The following is a 19,363-nucleotide window of genomic DNA, read 5'->3' on the forward strand; positions in this document are numbered from 1 at the left end:
TCAATTGGCCTTTATCAAAAATCTTCAGCCATTTTTTATACAAGCGTTAAAACAAAATATAAAAGTTTGTTTGCGTCTCACTCCCGTCAGCTGACAGCTCAAGTGAAAAGCCTTTTCAGGAGATCTGAGATCTCAAACACTCATAGCTAAACTCTTATCAAACTGATAAGAACATGGCTGGAATGAGTATCTATGAGGTCAGGAGATCAGAGATAAGGCTTCACACGAGTGACTGACAAGTGATACTTTGCAAACAGACAGATTTTTTTATTATTACGATATTATCATTACGAGACATTGACTGAATGTACAATGATATCAGGTACAAACACTTTGTATAACCAGGCATTATGCAGACACATTGATGTACAGCAACCATAATGTCGAATAAAGCAATGTAACAAATCTAGTGTACAATGTCGGTCTCTGTACAGACTTAATTTTAACCCCTGTATCTCAAAAACGGATGAACATTTTTAATTAAAACCAATTGCTAAAAATTGTTTTTAACCCCAAATGATTAAAATCATAAATAAAATGTCCAAAAGGTGTCAACAGCCTTTATGATGAAAAACAAGTTAACTCCGAAAACGAGATTTTGTAAAACTTACCAGTAAAATCTCTTTCTCGCTCTTCATTGGGGGACACAGAGACCGTGGGTATAGCTATGTCCTCTAGGAGGCGCTGACACTAGTAGAAGCTGTTAGCTCCTCCCCCAATGAAGGCTTTGAAAAGGCCCAGCGACTAACCCTCTTTTTTCTTCCCCTGTCTCTGACTTAGCTCCTCCCCCGGCAGCTATACCCCCTCCAGCCTGGAGAGAGCTTCAGTTTGTGAGAAGCAGTAGGAGAAGCAAACCAACAAAATAACGTGGAACAGCAACAATGCCAAGAACCAAACCAGGTTCTAACCAGCAACAGCCACAACTGTGGCCGAACAACAATACTGGGTGGGTGCTGTGTCCCCCAATGAAGAGCGAGAAAGATTTTACTGGTAAGTTTTACAAAATCTTGTTTTCTCGCCCATATTCATTGGGGCACACAGAGACCATGGGACGTCCGAGAGCAGTCCACAGGGAGGGAAAAACCACAGACCCATGAAGCAAGCGCCCGTGCAGTCAACTAAGAACTGTCGCCTGCAAGACCGCTGCGTGGGCCGCGTGACCATCGATGCATAAGTATGCACCTGGCAACTTCTTGCGAACATGTGTAAGGAGGACCGGAGCCACCTTACATTACTGTGCAGCCAAAGCGCGATTCCTCCTAGCCCAAGAAGCGCCCACCGCTTTGGGGGTGTGAGCCGTGACACCTAAGGGTGGAACCCCGCTCCGAGCGCTGGGGGCCGCCAATCCCCAGCGAGGACCCTCCTGAGAGAAAAAGGGGATCCGTACGCCGAGAGGGACTGGAGGCTGCTAATAATGAGTAGAGCACTGACAACATCCATAATGTAACTCCCTTCCGTAGGGCGCGAAGGAAAGGAACGTGCTATGGAAGTCAGAGACCACCTTCGGGAGAAGAAGGAATGCTGAGAAAACCCATATTCAGATCCCAAGGCTGTAAGGACGGTACAGAGGAACCATATGTGCCGCTCCTTGAAAGAAGATTCCCACGGGCACCAGGGAACCTGGAAGGCTGCCCAAGACGGAAGCGCCAACACCTGACCCATCAAGGAAACAAGGGCTAAACAAAGATCCAACCCTTAAAGTAGAAAGGAGAGAGAAAACCCTAAAGTGAGGGGGACGTCTTGGCTTCAGAAAAGCCTCAGAAGGACCTGCAGGTCCCAGAATAGATACTGACGATGCAGACTTCCTGTCCTGAATCATAGTGAGGAAGATATCCGCCGAAAAACCCCCTCCACGTTAGAACGGCGGTCTCAATAGCCACCCCGTCATTGAAAAGGTCATGTAAGACTGAACCCCTTGAAAGAAGGACATCTCTGAGTGGCAGTGACCAAGGGACGTCTCCAGGAGAACGAGGTCGGCGTATCACGCACGACGAGTCAGTTTCGGAGCGACTAGGATATGTCTGAATGTCCTCCATCCGGACCTTCCGTAGAACCCTGAGAAGGAAGGGAAGAAACTCCCGCCAAGGAGAATCAGGACCTCCATGGCGGATGCTTCCGGAACTCTGGCTGTGGAGAGAAGGCGGAAGCCTTTGTGCAGATACCGTTAGCACACCCGGACCAATGAAAGAGTCCCTGGAAGAATGTGGAGGGCGGCACAGTCCACCAGTTGGGACCAGATCGTGTCTGGAATGGAAAGGCACCAAACGAATACCCCATGCAACGCAGGTGAGGGAAGGTAGCAACGTAGGAACTACCAAGGCATACGGGGTGACAATGAACCATGAGCCAGAGGGGGAAAGACAGGAGAAGCAATAGGCTAGGTCTAAGCCCCTACCCTGTAAGAGACCGACGCTATACAGAAGTAGCCAAAGATCAAGCGGCCTTGCAAAAAAAACTCTGCCCGAGAAGGAAGCCAGGCAAGGGAAGTCACACTGCAATGCCAGCCCCATATCCCAGCAGAGGAGGGAACACCCGTAGAAGCCACCGATCCGGTGCTAAAGAGTGGGCTGTGCAGTAAGAACCCAAGCATGTAGGGAAAATGATACTGCTACCACAGTTGTAGCCAGCGCTTGCCCCGGCAACGCAAAAACTAAGGGAGAGGCCCGATACTATCCGTAGAAACCACGTGCCACACTGCCCCAGTTACGTGGAGCTAACCCTAAAAATTCTACCTGGAAGGGCGCTTAACAGGCGCAACTGCCAAGCTAGCTCCAGGGTAGGACCCCTACCAGAGGGGGATGTCCCACTGCAGCGACCATGAACTTGAGGAAAACAAGCTGTAGGAGCTAAATCAGAGTCGACAGCATAACCACTTTCCCAGAGAATGGGGAGTGGTGGATAGAGAATACGGAGTCAGCGAAAAGAGTCGACCCGCTGGAACGTACTCACTAGGTAAGTGCAACGGAGTATGTATTACGTATTGATGCGGACAATATCAGGACCGACCGGAGCAACAGAGGCCCATGGAGATAGGGGGGGGGGGGTCTGTAAGACCCTTAAGTGATGCTAGGAACCCCCTGGAAGACAGAGGATGTCATAATCAGGCGCGAAACCAGCACCAAAAGAAGGATGTAACGATGAATAGCCACCGTATCCACTGGTGGCACCCATATAACACTAGGGTAAGAGTGTCGGGCGCCTGCGAGAACCAACTGTAGCCACGCCCTCTTGGAAACAAGCGAAGGCACCTAGGGCCGTAGTGCCGCAGAAGATGTTTAGTTACTCCCCGCTAGTGGATCACTAGCAGAAGGGGGAAATGAGACAAAAGCACGGTGATGTGCAACACTCCGCCTATGGAAGGATAGCGGACAGTCGGAACCGTATTCAATGATAGAGTAATTAGGTATCTAAGGAAGGTGTGAGCATACGGCAAGTACTGGTCAATGGTAGGGAGAATACCCCACCTAAGAGGGGGGCGAATGCCCACGGTGAACTAGCGGATATGGCGAGTCCTGTACCCCGTGGAGTGCAATAGTGCACCTAAGGGGGTAATGCATACAGCACATAATGTAACCAATGACATGTCATCGCCCCACCGATGGATCTGCATATGGCAGGTCCCGAACCCCAAGTCATTGTACTTAGTCCACCTATGGCAGGGGACAATGTATAAGGCAGGCACTGTATCCTGAAGTAGTGCAGTTACACCACCAAAGGAAGTGGGTAATGCATACGACAGTACTGCTGGCCACCTAGACGCAATCTCTGGAAGATTGCTTCGGACTCATCAGGATTCAGAGATTCTCCCCTCTTTCTGGACGGACCCGCCCCAGTGAGGGAGGGTGTGTCTGAGCATGATTTAGGGAGGAAGAGTAGGGGAGCGGAAATATTCGAGGAGAAAATTGTCCTGCTGCGGTTCGCCAGGGCGTAGAGCTACCCTTCAGAATCTCGCCCCTGGCAGTTGTGGACTGCGCAGGCGGGGACTTATCAACCAAACCACCCGAGGGTGGAACGGAGACTCCCAGAAGTCTCTCCACCGGATTGCAAAGGTGGTGCATTATCAACCAAAGAACCCCGGAGGGTGGATGGGAGATTCCAGCGGACCCCACTGGATTGCGCAGGTGGAGAATTATTAACCAACAACCAGGAGGGTGGATTGGGAATCCCAGAGGTCCTCCACTGTATTGCGCAGGTGGAGAATAATCAACCAAACGGCCCCGGAGGACGGATTGGGATCCTGCAGCGGTCCCTCACTGGAATGCCCAGGTGGAAAATCATCAACCAAACGGCCCCGGAGGACGGAATGGATCCTGCAGGGGTCAGTCACTGGATTGCGCATGTGGAGAATCAACCAAACGGCCCGGAGGCGGTATTGGGAACTATGCGAGTGTGGCTGAGGAGGGGGACCCGTATGGACGGACATGTCCTTTATTATTATTTATTTATTATTATTTTTTTATAAAACTAGGAAGCCGGCCTCAATGACAAGAGGCAGTAAGGGGTTAAATCCTCCACTCATGTACAGTGTACTTAGGGGAAGGGCCCCAGATAATCAGGTGCCAGCCTAAGAATGGTGGGTGGCCATGAAGGGTTAAGGCAGTGGCTCAGCAGGCGACTGGGGGAGGGGGAGAAGGGCGGGAAGAATTCGCACCAGAGTGCGCCCCCCCCCCCCCCAGGGACGAAGGCTGCGGCCTAGCAAGCAGCAGCGCGGCTTTTCAGAGATTGCCTCCTCCCCCCACCTAATGCTGCACCGGCCGTGTCACAGACCGGCCGGACTGAATGGGGGCATCACCCCACCGGCCGGGCCGTTGATAGCGGGGCCGGGCAGAGAAGGCGCGGGCCGGAGCACCGATGCGGTGCACGGCCGATCGCGCTGCAGTTAACCCCTTCCGGAGCGGCGCGACTGCGTCCACTCCAAGGGGTGTAAATGTGGAAGGTGTCGGGGAGTGGAGTCTCCTCCGCATGTGTGACCGTCTGCCCTGCTGGCCGACATATTTTTTTGAGCAGGCAGCAAAATTCGCGGCCAGTCGAACGCAGGGCGCTTAAACCCCTCCCAGAGTGGCGCAACGGCATCTGCTCCAAGGGGAGTAAATGTGGGAGATGTCGGGGAGCGGAGCTCCTCCGCATGTGTGAACGGCTGCCCTGCTGGGCGCAATATTCTTTGAGCAGGGCGGCAAAAAAATTGCGGCCAGAGCACCGAAGCGCTGCCGGCCGAACACAGGATGGTTAACCCCCTCAGGAGCGACGCGCCCGGAATCCGCTCCCGAAGGGGTGGAAAAAGGTAAATGCCGCCTTGTCGGTGAGCGGCAGCTGCGCTCCTACTCCCTGCATGTAAATAAGGAATTAGCACAAGGGAGTTACATAGTCCACCTAATTTGGCGCCAGTAAAAATACCGCACCTATTAACCCCCTATGTCCTCCACTCAATCAACCAAACAGCCTGTGCCGGAGGGGAATGCTTCAGGGGTGCTGGGCTATGCTGAAGCCCTGTCTGGTCGCAGACTATTGCCACCAAGAGGAAGGGGGGGACCAACCCAGAGTGTTAAATACTCACCTAGTCCCGTGTACTCACCTCTCTTCTCTCGCCATCTTCACCCCTCTTCTGGTCCAGCAGGGTCACCCCTTCAGCTACTGGCACCGTAGTGGCAGGACGCTGGAAAGGGGGGCTTGGATGGGTGACCCCTTGGCTGGCGGGATGCAGGGGAGCGAGGCTGCCCTGGTCCACCTTGTCTTCTGTGGGGGAGGCAGCACTGTGGGTGACCGGCACTGGCGCAACTCGACCCCGGGAGAACAGGGAGGCGAGGCGTCCACTGTTTTGAGATCTGAAAAAGAAGGAAAAATAAAAATAAAATAAAATAAAAAATCTTCAGGAGATCCCTGCAGAGGAGGGAGGTCTTGCCTCCTATTGACACTAGAAAAAACTGAAGCTTTCTCTCCAGGCTGGAGGGGGTATAGCTGCCGGGGGAGGAGCTAAAAGCTTTTACTAGTGTCAGCGCCTCCTAGAGGACATAGCTATACCCACGGTCTCTGTGTCCCCCAATGAATATGGGCGAGAAACCTTGTTTTACGTCTACAGCTATTATGTAGAGCTTTGTCTCCATAGTTACAGACTACAAACATACCATGAGCGTAGTCGGACGCTGCAATCCGCTGTTACTATCTGTTGTGTAGTAAGAAAAGGCACACGTGGAGTTATATATGACAGAACATTCATACTGCACACACTCTAAAGACAGCGACCAAGGAGACACTTATGTCTGTATAGGAGCTGTATACACAAGCAGTGATGGCCAGTTCGCCGTGTTCGCCCGCGAACACATGCGGGCTGCCATCTTAACTCACAAGTCCGGCGATGCACAGGTAAGTCCTTACCTGTGCCTGCGCCGCAAGCCGGTCTGAAACAAATGCGGTCACCGGGAGCAGGCAGTTCAGAGAACAGCCCGATGAAGGCCCCCGGCAGCTGTTCTCGGAACTGCCTCCTCCCGGTGACTGCATTGGTTTCAGACCGGCTCCCGACACAGGCAAGGACTTACCTGTGCATCGCCGGACTTGTGAGTAAAGATGGCAGCCCGCATGTGTTCGCAGGCGAACACGGCGAACTGGCCATCACTGTACACAAGTACACGTATGGCTCAAGTCCGCCAGAATGGGAACCTCTATCGTAGAATGGATCTTTGTTCTGGATCACAGAGGGTGGTCTCAAGGGGTGGACCCCTATCTATGATTTGATATGCCCTAATGCAGGGATCAGCAACCTCTGGCACTCCAGCTGTTCTGAAATTACAGCTCCAAGAATCCTCCTTTAAAAGGGTTCTCATCTCAAACAATGAGGGATATGCCCCCATTGTCTGATAGGTGCGTGTCCCACCGCTGGGACCTGCACCAGCTCTAGCTCGGCTATTTCCATTGGCCCCATAGTACTATGGGGAGAGCGATTGGTGATGGCCAGACCCAGCAAAACTCGGGTCCTCCAGCCACCACCTTTCCAGCTCCCTTCTAGGGGTATGTGCGGGTCCAAGCGGTGGAATCTTAGCGATCTGCCCCTATTGTCTCAGATGGGAATACCCCTTTAACTTCAAAGGGAGTTACAACTACAGCCAAGCAAGTGTACATGCTGGGAGTTGCACAGCAGCTGGCCTGCTGAAGGTTGCTGGCCCCTGCCCTAACAGATCATATGGACAGGGGCTGTCTACATGCGAAACGCCCTTTAAGCAGACTTTTCTAGGTGCAGGCACCCACCATTCACTAAAAGTAGGATAAACTTGACACGGAAAAGTAAAATCGCCATTTACCAACGCTTTTACATCACATCTAAATTTGTAACTTCGATCCGAGAGGTTTCATTAGTCACCAAACAAGACATAAATAGACTGCGAGGGCAGCACTTAAACTTCTCAATCAACAGGCTGGCATGTAACCTAGATACAATAAGGACCGCACTGTTCCAGAGCAATAATCGATTCCAACCAGGAAGTGTGAAATTCAATTAACTCCCACCCTTAAACCCCACTTGTATCCAGAACGAGTTCTAAAGAGAACGGATTCATATTCATGCTTTAAAAATAGAAACTGGAAACTCGGCCTCGGAGACCCCAGGAAATGAACAGTTACGGTTTTAGGAGCCACCGCTGGGTGACGAGCGCTGTACTTACCTCTAAGCAGTTTACTGAAATCGAAATTACTCTGCAACACTAAATGGGGCACCACCCTCTGGTACAAGCACAGGACGCGCAGCAGAGAGGCCTTCAAGAGAGTGCTCTGGAAATCGTCTGACAAAAACAGAACATTAGTTAGTGCGGGGGGGCCTAATTTATGGGGGCACACCCGCTTGTAGCAGAGGCATAAGGGCGTATTCACAACCAGCAGATTCGTGGCAGAAATTTGTGCAACTAAAAGATGTATTCGAAAAAACGAGGGCGGCTGTTTTTGCACCACGTGAATGAGACAGTTGCCAAAATTTCTCCAAAAAGATTTCTACAGTTTCATATAAAGGTTAAGTGGTTTTCTGGGAGTACAATATAGATGGCCTATCCTAACGGTGGGGGGGAATCGGGGGAGACAGACTCCCGGTACCCCTCACCTGTTTGAAGAGGCCATAGCGCTCCGGTGAGAACTGCAGACTCTTCCTAGGCCAGTGACGTCACGTTTATCGGTCGTATGGCCTAGGTGCAGCTCAGTCCCATTCAAGGGAAGGGGCCTGGGCTACAATATCAAGTACAGTCATTATACCAGGAATAGGCAACCTCCGGCACTCCTGCTGTTCTGACACTACAACTCCCAGAATCCTCCTTTCACTTCTAGGGAAGTTACAAGATTAGCTAAGTGTGCATGCTGGGAGTTGTAGTTCCACAGCAGCTGGAGTGCTGAAGGTTGCTGATCCCTGCACTATACAATGAACGGCACCGTCCTTGGTTTGAAAACCTAAGTCAATTCCAGCATCTCGTTCTGATGCTCCTGGCGGTCTGTGCTTCCAGTGCTGCAGCAAAGACGTGCCCGACAGCTCCGAATGACCACTGCAGCCAATCACTGGCCTTAGTAGTCCCCTGGGGTACCAAGACACGTCATTGCTGCAGCGCCGGGCTCTCTCCAAATACCTCGCATAACCACTGAGGCCATTGACTGACTGCAGCGGTGAAGACATTGCTGCGGCACTGGAAGTGCAGCCTGCCAGGAGCACCAGGGCAGAGATGCTGGAACGGTGAGGGATTCAGTTGGCGAGTAAGATTTCTTTTTTTTATTTTAGAACATTCTCAATCTTTCCCGTAATGTTTTCAGGTCCAAGAAAATCCCTTTAACCACTGGACAATATAAAGTTCTGCAGCTTTCTAACATATTTTGTTCTATAATTGCTAAGCATTTCTCTTACTGTCATAGAATGGGAGTGAATCATTCGGACATTCTGATTGTTAAAGGGGTTGTCCAACCCCAACTTATGGCCAGAAAGGTGCTCTGCCGAAAGAAAGAAAAAGCCGCTCACCTATTCACCGGCACTTCAGCATCAAGGGTCCCATCCCAGCTGCTTCCAATGCTGGTGAACAGGTAAGTCCATTAGTAAAACTGCTGTTGGGAGGGGGGGGGTCAGACAACCCCTTTAACAAGTGGGACTCCAGAATGATACATTTTAGCTGTACGGATACATTGTGGCGAACTGTGTTTATCCCCCAGGACATAAGGATAGCAAACTCTCAGTATTAGATCTGAACTTTCCCATTCAATGACAGCATGCAGAGATTTTGATCTGTCCTAATCTGTTAAGCTATCAAAATTTCTACTCAGCCATTTCTTATTTTCTTATTTGTTTTTGAGCTGGCGAATAATATGGACACCATTACATAACTGCCGTCACCCAGCTTTCCTGGATGTCCGAATGGTAAATTAGGACTCGTGCACACGACCATATGTATTTTGTGGAATGGAACAGCCGGCCTCTAATAGAACAGTCCTATCCTTGTCCGTAATGCGGACAATAATAGGATATGTTTTATTTGTTTGCGGAACGGATATGGGAGCATACAGAAACGGAATGCACATGGAGTAAGTTCAGTTTTTTTTGCGGACCCATTGAAATTAATGGTTCTTCATACGGTCCGCAAAAAAAACAGAAGAGACACAGAAAGGAAATACGTTCGCGTGCATGAGCCCTTAAAGGGGTTTTCCCATGACAGACGCTGGGGCAGTAATCAACAAATACGCCAACGATGTCAGATCAGCGCAAGGTCCGACTACTGCGACCCAGACAACAGTTAGTGGTAGGCACACCAGGAAAGCATGGCGTCACCCTGTCTCCTGTCGGGCCACATGGTCGTCCATTATAGTCGATAATGGCTGATCAGGTACCACCAGAAAAAAGCCAATAGCAGACAAAGTGACGTTCGGCTTACCTAGTATCCCTGTCCTACAAACTCACCCTGGACGATTGGACATTAGCGCCATATTCAAGCAACATGTCCCCAAAGCCTGTCATGAGAAACCCCATTTAAAGGGGATGTCGGGATGAGTAAAAAAACATGGCTAACACATCAGTCTATGGGTTGTATCTGGTATTGTAGTCCATGAATAGAATGGGACTGAGCTGCAATACTTCACGCAACCTGTGGACAGGTGTGGAGCTGTTTATGAAATAGTGATAGGGGAGCGGGGGATGCATGTATCACTGTGTAAATAGCTAGATGATTAGGAACACCAGGTAACAAACCCCTTGGGAGCCAGAATGTTTATCATGTACATGTATACTAATATACTTACTGTTGTCCCCTTTTTCCAGTCCTGGAAACTCTTCAGACGCTGAGGTCACATTATTTGCACCGAGACCTTTAACGTCTTCTCCCTTTTCCCCAGGGTCCATCTCTTCTGGTTTTAGCAGTGACTGCCAGGTGGCTACTACGGTGTTAACATCCGGCAGGAGCTGAATGGGAGAGAAGACCACATCAGTGCACACCTCTACATGACTTGATGGGGCTGTGATCTCAATTTTAAAAGGGGTTGTTCACCCCTGTGGAACTTCTCTGCAGATCTGATATGACACGTCATTGTCAAAATCATTGGCTGCAGTGGACATGTGACCCAAGTCAAACCGGATATTGATGAGGGGAGACCTGAGTGCTGCCGAGCCGGCGGGGGGAGGATGGGGGCGGAAAGCAGAGCCGGGGATCAAGTAAGTATGATTACCACTGCCAATGGTGGGAGTCTGCACAAAGGGTCCCCAGTGGTGAACCTTCAGAAAAGTCCTAGGGGACTGAGGGAGACCAGCTACTTCTGGGAATGAATGGAGTGGGCCACATGCATGCTCGACTGGCCACTCTGTTCTTTTCAGGGGGCTGCAGGGGGTACGGGGCCCCCGTTCTTGTGATCATGGGAGTCCCAGGTGTAGGACCTCCACCAATCTATTTATCCCCTATCCTGTGGATAGGAGATATTATAACCAGAATATCCCTTTAATAAAAGACATATGCCATCGTTACCTTGCCCAGAGCCTCTCGGTATTTCTGGGCAAAATCCGCCATGGTGGCAGGAGTGTAGATGTCAGACTTCTGCCATTCGTCATCTTTAAGACAATGATTGATGTTCTGCTCGGCCCTTTTCAGGACAGAGGACATGAGCGTCAAGATGGCGTGTTTCACTATTTTATTTGGCACCTAAGAAAGTAAGAGAAGAATTATAAAAGATAATTGTATCATACAATAACAATCCCGAAAAATGAATATTCGCACTGCAACACAGATCTGCTGGAGATTTAAAGGTGTATTCCAATTTGAACAATCCCTACTTTTCAGAAGACCTCAGCGATCAGCTGCAATCTGTGGACAGTAAGTGCTCAAGTTCCCTGCAGCACCGCCACAGGAGGAATTAAGCATTACACTCTGCCCATTTACATCAGTGGGCTGTCCGGGTCAGAGGACAGGACAGGTCCTCCAGAGCAAGAGACGTTCTTTGTAACATCATTCTGGCCAAGGGATGAGGATTACCCCCTCCAACCACCTATGAACTCAGAATTCCCTAAAAGGATTAATATAAATAGCTTTTCTAAAGGGCATGACCCCTTTAAGGCCACATCCAACAGAAAACAGTTTCTGCCTTGTGGCCTAAAACCTCCCATCAATCACCGAACTGTGTAAACAATTGGACGATCCTACTTTTAACCCCTTAAGGACACAGCCATATTTCACCTTAAGGACCAGGCCATTTTTTGCGGTGATAACTTTAAAAACACTTTGACTTATCCAGGCCATTCGGAGACAGTTTTCTCGTCACATATTGTACTTCATGACACTGGTAAAATTGAGTAAAAAAAAATTTTTATTTATAAAAAAATACCAAAATTTACCAAAAATTTTGAAAAATTAGCAAATTTAAATTTCTTTACTTCTATAATACATAGTAATACCTCCAAAATAGTTATTACTTTACATTCCCCATATGTCTACTTCATGTTTGGATCATTTTGTGAATGCCATTTTAGTTTTTGGGGACGTTACAAGGCTTAGAAGTTTAGAAGCAAATCTTGCAATTTTTCAGAAAATTTCCAAAACCCACTTTTTAAGGACCAGTTTAGGTCAGAAGTCACTTTGTGAGGCTTACATAATAGAAACCACACGCAAATGACCCCATTTTAAAAATTACACCCCTCAAGGTATTCAAAACTGATTTTACAAACTTTGTTAACCCTTTAGGTGTTCCACAATAATTAAAGGAAAATGGAGATGAAATTTCAAAATTTCACTTTTTTGGCAGATTTTCAATTTTAATCTATTTTTCCCAGTAACAAAGCAAGGGTTAACAGCCAAAAAAGACTCAATATTTATTACCTCGATTCTGCGGTTTACAGAAACACCCCATATGTGCTCGTAAATTGCTGTACGGGCACACGGCAGGGCGCAGAAGGAAAGGAACGCCATATAATTTTTGGAAGGTAGATTTCACTGGGATAATTTTAAGCTGCCATGTCACATTTAAAGACCCCCTGATGCACCTCTAGAGTAGAAACTCCCAAAAAGTGACCCCATTTTCAAAACTACGGGATAAGGTGGCAGTTTTGTTGGTACTATTTTAGGGTACATATGATTTTGGTTGCTCTATATTACAATTTTTGTGAGGCAAGGTAACAAAACAAAATAGCTATTTTGGCACAGTTTTTATTTTATGTTACTTATAACGTTCATCTGACAGGTTAGATCACGTGGTATTTTTATAGAGCAGGTTGTTACGGACGCGACAATACCAAATATGACAACTTTTTTTGGTTGTTTGTTTCAGTTTTTCATAATAAAGCATTTATTTTTTTTAAAGATTTTTTTGTGTCTCCACATTCTGAAAGCCATAGTAATTTTATTTTTTGGGCGACTGTCTTATGTAGGGGCTCATTTTTTTCGGTATGAGATGAGAGTTTGATTTGTACTTTTTTAGGGTGCATATGACTTTTTGATCGCTTGGTATTACACTTTTTGTGATGTAAGGTGACAAAATGGCTTTTTTGACACACTTATTATATTTTTTTTACGGTGTTCATCTGGGGGGTTAGGTCACGTGGTATTTTTATAGAGCAGGTTGTTACGGACGCGGCGATACCCAATATGTATACTTTTTTTTTTATTTACTTAACTTTTACACAATCATAGCATTTTTTAAACAAAAAAATAATGATATTTTAGTGTCTCCATATTCTGAGAGGCATAATTTTTTTATTATTTGGGCGATTGTCTTAGGTAGGGGCTAATTTTTTGTGGGATGAGGTGACGGTTAGATTGGTACTATTTTGGGGGGCATACACCTTTTTGATCGCTTGGTGTTGCACTTTTAGTGATGTACCGTAAGTGACAAAAAATATTTTTTTTTTAACAGTTTTTATTTTATTTTTTGGACGGTGTTCATCTGAGGGGTTAGGTCATGTGATATTTTTTTTTAGAGTCGGTCGATACGGACGCGGCAATACCTAATATGTCTACTTTTCTTTTTTTTCCCTATTTTTTACTTTATTTTGGGAAAAGGACGCTTTACTTGGAACTTTGAATTTTTTTGTCAAACTTTATTTTTTTACTTTTTTTACTTTCTTTTTTGTCCCACTCTGGGACTTCAACTTTTGGGGGTCTGATCCCCTTTACAATGCATCACAATACTTCTGTATTGTAAAGCATTGGCTGTAAGTGTATTACTGAATGTAATACACTTACAGCCTGCTTGCCTGTCAGATCCAGGGGGCTGGATCTCACAGGCTGTCACGTAAGGCAGCCACAATGCCTAAGGCATCGGGCTGCCATCCGTGCGATCGGGTCCCCGTCACAGCAGCGCGGGGACCCGATGGCACCTCCGATACCCGCAAGTACATAGCATGTGCTGCGGTCAGCGCTGACCGCGGCACATCAAGGGTTAATGTGCCGGCATCAGTGATTTCACCGATGCCAGCGAATGCAGCAGGGGTCTAGCTATCAGTGACTGACGGTCCCCTGCCTCGGATTGGGCGGGTGCATGTACGGCGCTGGTCCTTAAGGGGTTAAAGAACATCCTGCATGCTAATTTGCAGACACTGTGTCATGAACTCACATTTAACCCCTGAGTGAACATGTTCTTGTTGCAAGCGGGAGCCACAGTAGTTATCATCACCATACTGATCAGCCGTGGGAGCGGGACAAACTCGGTGGTCTTGAAAGCCACAGACACCGGAGGCTGGGCCTCATAAATCTGAAAAGATAAGCGTCACAATAAATCAGCTGCAAACTATTCCCAGTAAATACACAAGTCCTCCAGTCATGATGCTAGAAATTACACTTAGCAGCTTCTCATGATCCGATAACATCTGCGTTGTTGTAACAATTCAGTGTAGGATCTGCCACATGACCGATACCACCAGCACCAGGTGGCCTTATATCCTCAGGATAGGTCATTAATATGAGTTTGAACCGTGGCCTCCTCGCAGCTTACCAATCACAGTGCCATCCATTGGATAGTGGCTGTGCTTGGCATTGCAGCTCGCCCATTCATTTGCGCCTAGGTCATGTGACCGATGAATATGACGTTACATGGCCTAAGAAGAGGGCTAAGGCTCACCCAGCACCGGGTCCTCTTCATGCAGCTCATCCGACTCTCGCTGATCTCATACTGATGACCGGAGGACAGGTCATCAATATGATAATCTCGAAAAAGCCCTTTAAGTGGAAAATGTTCCTTAATAATTCATATGGTGGTAGGTGTAGGGAACGAGAGGGTTTAGAGGAGAACATTTAGTGCTGACCTTTTTAAGTAGCTTTACATTATCCAGCCAAGTCGACTTGATTCGAGGAATAAAGGAGTACTGAATTTCCTTAAAGTATCGACTAAGCAAGTCCGGGCAAACCTTCAGTATGTTCACCACCAGAGTCCCCACCAGTTCATCTTCAGTTGCAGTCTTCAGTCCAACAATAAAACGCAGAAGGACCAGGTTACCAGCCCTAGTCATAAAGAACAGCATTACTGATAACTGTGTGAGAAGAGGTTTCTCTTCACACCAATAAAAATGGTACATTATATTACTTATACAAATCCTGAGCTACATCCTGTATTATACTCCAGAGCTGCACTCACTATTCTGCTGGTGGAGTCACTATGTACATACATTACTTGTCCTGTACTGATCCTAAGTTACATCCTGTATTATACTCCAGAGCTGCACTCACTATTCTGCTGGTGGAGTCACTGTGTACATACATGACATTATTATCCTGTACTGATCCTGAGTTACATCCTGTATTATACTCCAGAGCTGCACTCACTATTGTGCTGCTTGAAATATACACTCACCTAAAGAATTATTAGGAACACCATACTAATACGGTGTTGGACCCCCTTTTTCCTTCAGAACTGCCTTAATTCTACGTGGCATTGATTCCACAAGGTGCTGATAGCATTCTTTAGAAATGTTGGCCCATACTGATAGGATAGCATCTTGCAGTTGATGGAGATTTGAGGGATGCACATCCAGGGCACGAAGCTCCCGTTCCACCACATCCCAAAGATGCTCTATTGGGTTGAGATCTGGTGACTGTGGGGGCCATTTTAGTACAGTGAACTCATTGTCATGTTCAGGAAACCAATGTGAAATGATTCGAGCTTTGTGACATGGTGCATTATCCTGCTGGAAGTAGCCATCAGAGGATGGATACATGTTCTCATTCTGTTTACGCCAAATTCGGACTCTACCATTTGAATGTCTCAACAGAAATCGAGACTCATCAGACCAGGCAACATTTTTCCAGTCTTCAACAGTCCAATTTTGGTGAGCTCGTGCAAATTGTAGCCTCTTTTTCCTATTTGTAGTGGAGATGAGTGGTACCCGGTGGGGTCTTCTGCTGTTGTAGCCCATCCGCCTCAAGGTTGTGCGTGTTGTGGCTTCACAAATGCTTTGCTGCATACCTCGGTTGTAACGAGTGGTTATTTCAGTCAACGTTGCTCTTCTATCAGCTTGAATCAGTCTGCCCATTCTCCTCTGACCTCTAGCCTCCACAAGGCATTTTCGCCCACAGGACTGCCGCATACTGGATGTTTTTTCCCTTTTCACACCATTCTTTGTAAACCCTAGAAATGGTTGTGCGTGAAAATCCTAGTAACTGAGCAGATTGTGAAATACTCAGACCGGCCCGTCTGGCACCAACAACTATGCCACGCTCAAAATTGCTTAAATCACCTTTCTTTCCCATTCTGACATTCAGTTTGGAGTTCAGGAGATTGTCTTGACCAGGACCACCCCCCTAAATGCATTGAAGCAACTGCCATGTGATTGGTTGACTAGATAATTGCATTAATGAGAAATAGAACAGGTGTTCCTAATAATTCTTTAGGTGAGTGTATATATATATATTCCATGTAATCCATAAAGTCACCTTGCAGCTGTCCCAAGACTGGGGTCATAGAAATTGATGCCGTGTTTCAAGGAGCAACAAAGATCCATCAGGAAGTTGTGCACCAGCTCCCGGATCATGAGTCTTCCGGCTTCTTTTGGATCTTTTGTGTCCTAAAAGCAAAGTCATTCACATTAATATTAGCAATGAAAGCATTGATCGGGCTATGGGCGTCAGCAGCAGATCTGTACATACGCATTCAGTCACGTGCGTAGTGGTCTTAGACGTGGCAGCCACATTATATCAGGCAACTGCACTTTTTTTTTACTTCAATCCAAGTGCTGTGCGGTTACCTGGACGTCCTGCGTGCTCACATCTGCAATGCCGTTCCAGCGGTAAAGGGAGGCAATGTGGTTTAAAAGGATGGGCGTAAAAAAGCGCACTTTCTGAGTCTTGGTGACTGCCTTATTCTGAATGACCTGAAAGACAAAAAATACAGTCTGTATGAGGGGTGACAAGCTCCACAGTGGTGTCCAGCCAGGACTCCATATTCTTCAGCATGTCCTTTAAAAGGGGTTGGCCAGTTTCCCCAGGATAGGTCCGACTCCCGTCCCCCAAGCTAATCAGCTCTCTGAAAAGACAGCGCTGCGTTTCCCTGCTCGCCACTGACATCGCAGCAGCAAGCATTGTGAGTGCAGCTCCTCCGTCCGATTCACTTCAATGGGAAGAAGCAGTTTCACTCCGTCTGCTCCTCCCCACTGAAGTGAATCTTCAATTACACTGCTCGCTGCTGCGATGTGGACGGCGAGTAGAACACAGTATTCGTACGAGCGCTGTTTTTTCTTCAAACAGCTGATCGGCGGGGGTGCCAGGACCACCAGCGATCCGATATTAACGACCTATCCTGAAGACAGGGTCATCAACATAAGAAACTGACCAACCCATTTAACCTCCTAACAGTGACGTTAAAATTGGAAAAACCCTGACAAAAATGGCACTTTTTTTATTGTAGATTTTTAATGTGTGTCTGCAGTAAATCTTGTTGGCGCACAATTCAGGGGACAATATTGCATTTTTAACCCCTTAGTGACATCATTAATTTTAGCCTTAAGGACCAATAATATTGTGTTCTAGCAGTCATAACTTTAGAAATTTTTTATTTTGTGGGATTAGCTGCAAGTTTTTTTTAGGAACCATTTTGGGGTAAATATAGTGTATTAACTAACTTTTATTATTTTATTTTTAGGGGGGGAAATTAAAAAAACTGCAATTTTTACATTATTTTGTGGGTTTTATTTACGGCGTTCACTGTGTGGCAAAAATAGTGTGATTTTATTATTTGGGTCCGTACAGTGATAATTTCACATTTCTATATATTTTTACTGTTTTTTCTCTCCTCTTGCAGCTCTGCAGCTGCTCCCTCATTCTCCTCCACAATGACAGGAAAGGGAGGGGGCAGCTTTAGATGCTCATATCTCTGGTTTGGTACCAGCTAGAGATATGAGGTTTGTATTGTTTGAAAGCTGACTCAAAGCTTTCAGACAATACCAGAATGACAGCAATATCTTCACTACATGGGAAGATATCACTGTTAGAAATCGGGATGCAGTGAATACAGCTGGAAGTAAAAGTAAAAGCAGGTTTTACCAGCGATTATTCCCGACTCGATTTTTAAAAGTGATATCGCCTCTATTGCTTGGACTAATGGTTTTAAACAAGACGAGTTGCACGTTTCTAGTTGCTACAATTGAGGAGATATCAGCATCTAAAGCAGCCCTCCCCCTCCATTTTCTGCCCAAGCTCAGCTGGGGCAGAACAGTTAAGTAGTATAAGTACTTTTCCCACAGCCCTCAGTCCCTCAGGCTACTTTCACATCTACATTTTCAATTCCGCTATTGAGATCCGTCATAGGATCTCAATAGCGGAAGAAAATGCTTCAGTTTTGTCCCCCTTCATTGTAAATGGGGACAAAACTGAACAAAACGGAATGCACCCAAATGCATTCTGTTCTGTTTGGTTGCGCTCCCCATCGCGGACAGAATAGCGCTGCAAGCAGCGTTTTTCTGTCCGCGATGTGGTGCGGAGCAAGGCCTGGCACACAATGTAAGTCAATGGGGACGGATCCGTTTTCTCTGACACAATAGAAAACAGATCCGTCCCTCAATGGTGTTCATGACAGATCTGTCATTGCTATAGAAGACATAATACAACCGGATCCATTCATGACGGATGCACGAGGTTGTATTATGGTAACGGAAGCGTTTTTGCAGATCCATGACGGATCAGCAAAAAACACTAATGTGAAGGTAGCCTTAGGTGGTTAAAGCCGTATTCAATTAGCGCCTTGCCATCACCTTGGTCTGCAGTAGAGAAAGCAACAGGTTTATGGTTGACATTCGGTCTTCCTTTATTCCGGTGCTGAATATTTCTCCGAGAAAATCTATAAAGACAAATCATGCAACAAAGTACAAGACAATAAGCACAAAGAAAACAACAGCTGCCTCAGACGGGGGCCATTTCCATCCGTGTGATAACCGCATGTGCAATTCACATCTCCTTTTTTCTACAAGGACCAAGGGTCCGTGCAGAGAAACTTAGGGCAAATACTATTCTTCCTCCACGAACAAGGGTCCTGAAGTCCATTGAAGACAAATGGTGGTCACCAGGTCTGTGTACTACTGTGGACACAAGGACCCCACTATGTACTAAACATCATGCATGTATTGTGGCCACGACACGAATAATATTCAATGCGCCTGTCTGAATGCATGTCCTCCGTAATACACACTATTAGCAGATAACAGGAGCAACAGCGACATCTACAGGCCACTGTTACACACTACACCAGTCCCCTACGCTGTACTGTGACAAAATGTATAATCTGCAACCAGCATTTCTGTATTCACTTACCTTTAAGCTCCAGAACCTGAGTAATTGTATTGTTGTCACCAGACATAAAGAAGGAAAGTGCAAACTGGATATAAGCCATTCGGACATCCGGTCTACCCTGTGATGAAAGATCATATGAGATCAGCCACGAATACGGACTAACTGCA

The 19,363-nt window shown here is 47.0% G+C and overlaps 1 protein-coding gene across 1 annotated transcript in view; it reads right to left on the reverse strand.

The window, feature by feature from the left end:
* URB1 (URB1 ribosome biogenesis homolog) overlaps positions 1 to 19,363 on the reverse strand; it is a 113,342-nt gene that overhangs the window by 81,231 nt on the left and 12,748 nt on the right. Inside the window, exons 5-13 of the mRNA XM_040423191.1 lie at positions 19,218 to 19,314; positions 18,662 to 18,747; positions 16,661 to 16,786; positions 16,350 to 16,480; positions 14,726 to 14,921; positions 14,038 to 14,175; positions 10,962 to 11,135; positions 10,246 to 10,405; positions 7,653 to 7,769 (exon numbers count right to left, since the gene is read on the reverse strand). Coding sequence (XP_040279125.1) covers positions 7,653 to 7,769; positions 10,246 to 10,405; positions 10,962 to 11,135; positions 14,038 to 14,175; positions 14,726 to 14,921; positions 16,350 to 16,480; positions 16,661 to 16,786; positions 18,662 to 18,747; positions 19,218 to 19,314 — 1,225 coding nt within the window. The remainder of the gene's footprint in view (positions 1 to 7,652; positions 7,770 to 10,245; positions 10,406 to 10,961; positions 11,136 to 14,037; positions 14,176 to 14,725; positions 14,922 to 16,349; positions 16,481 to 16,660; positions 16,787 to 18,661; positions 18,748 to 19,217; positions 19,315 to 19,363) is intronic.

The sequence above is a fragment of the Bufo bufo genome, chromosome 3 (assembly GCF_905171765.1).
Source record: "Bufo bufo chromosome 3, aBufBuf1.1, whole genome shotgun sequence".
Lineage (NCBI taxonomy): Eukaryota > Metazoa > Chordata > Amphibia > Anura > Bufonidae > Bufo > Bufo bufo.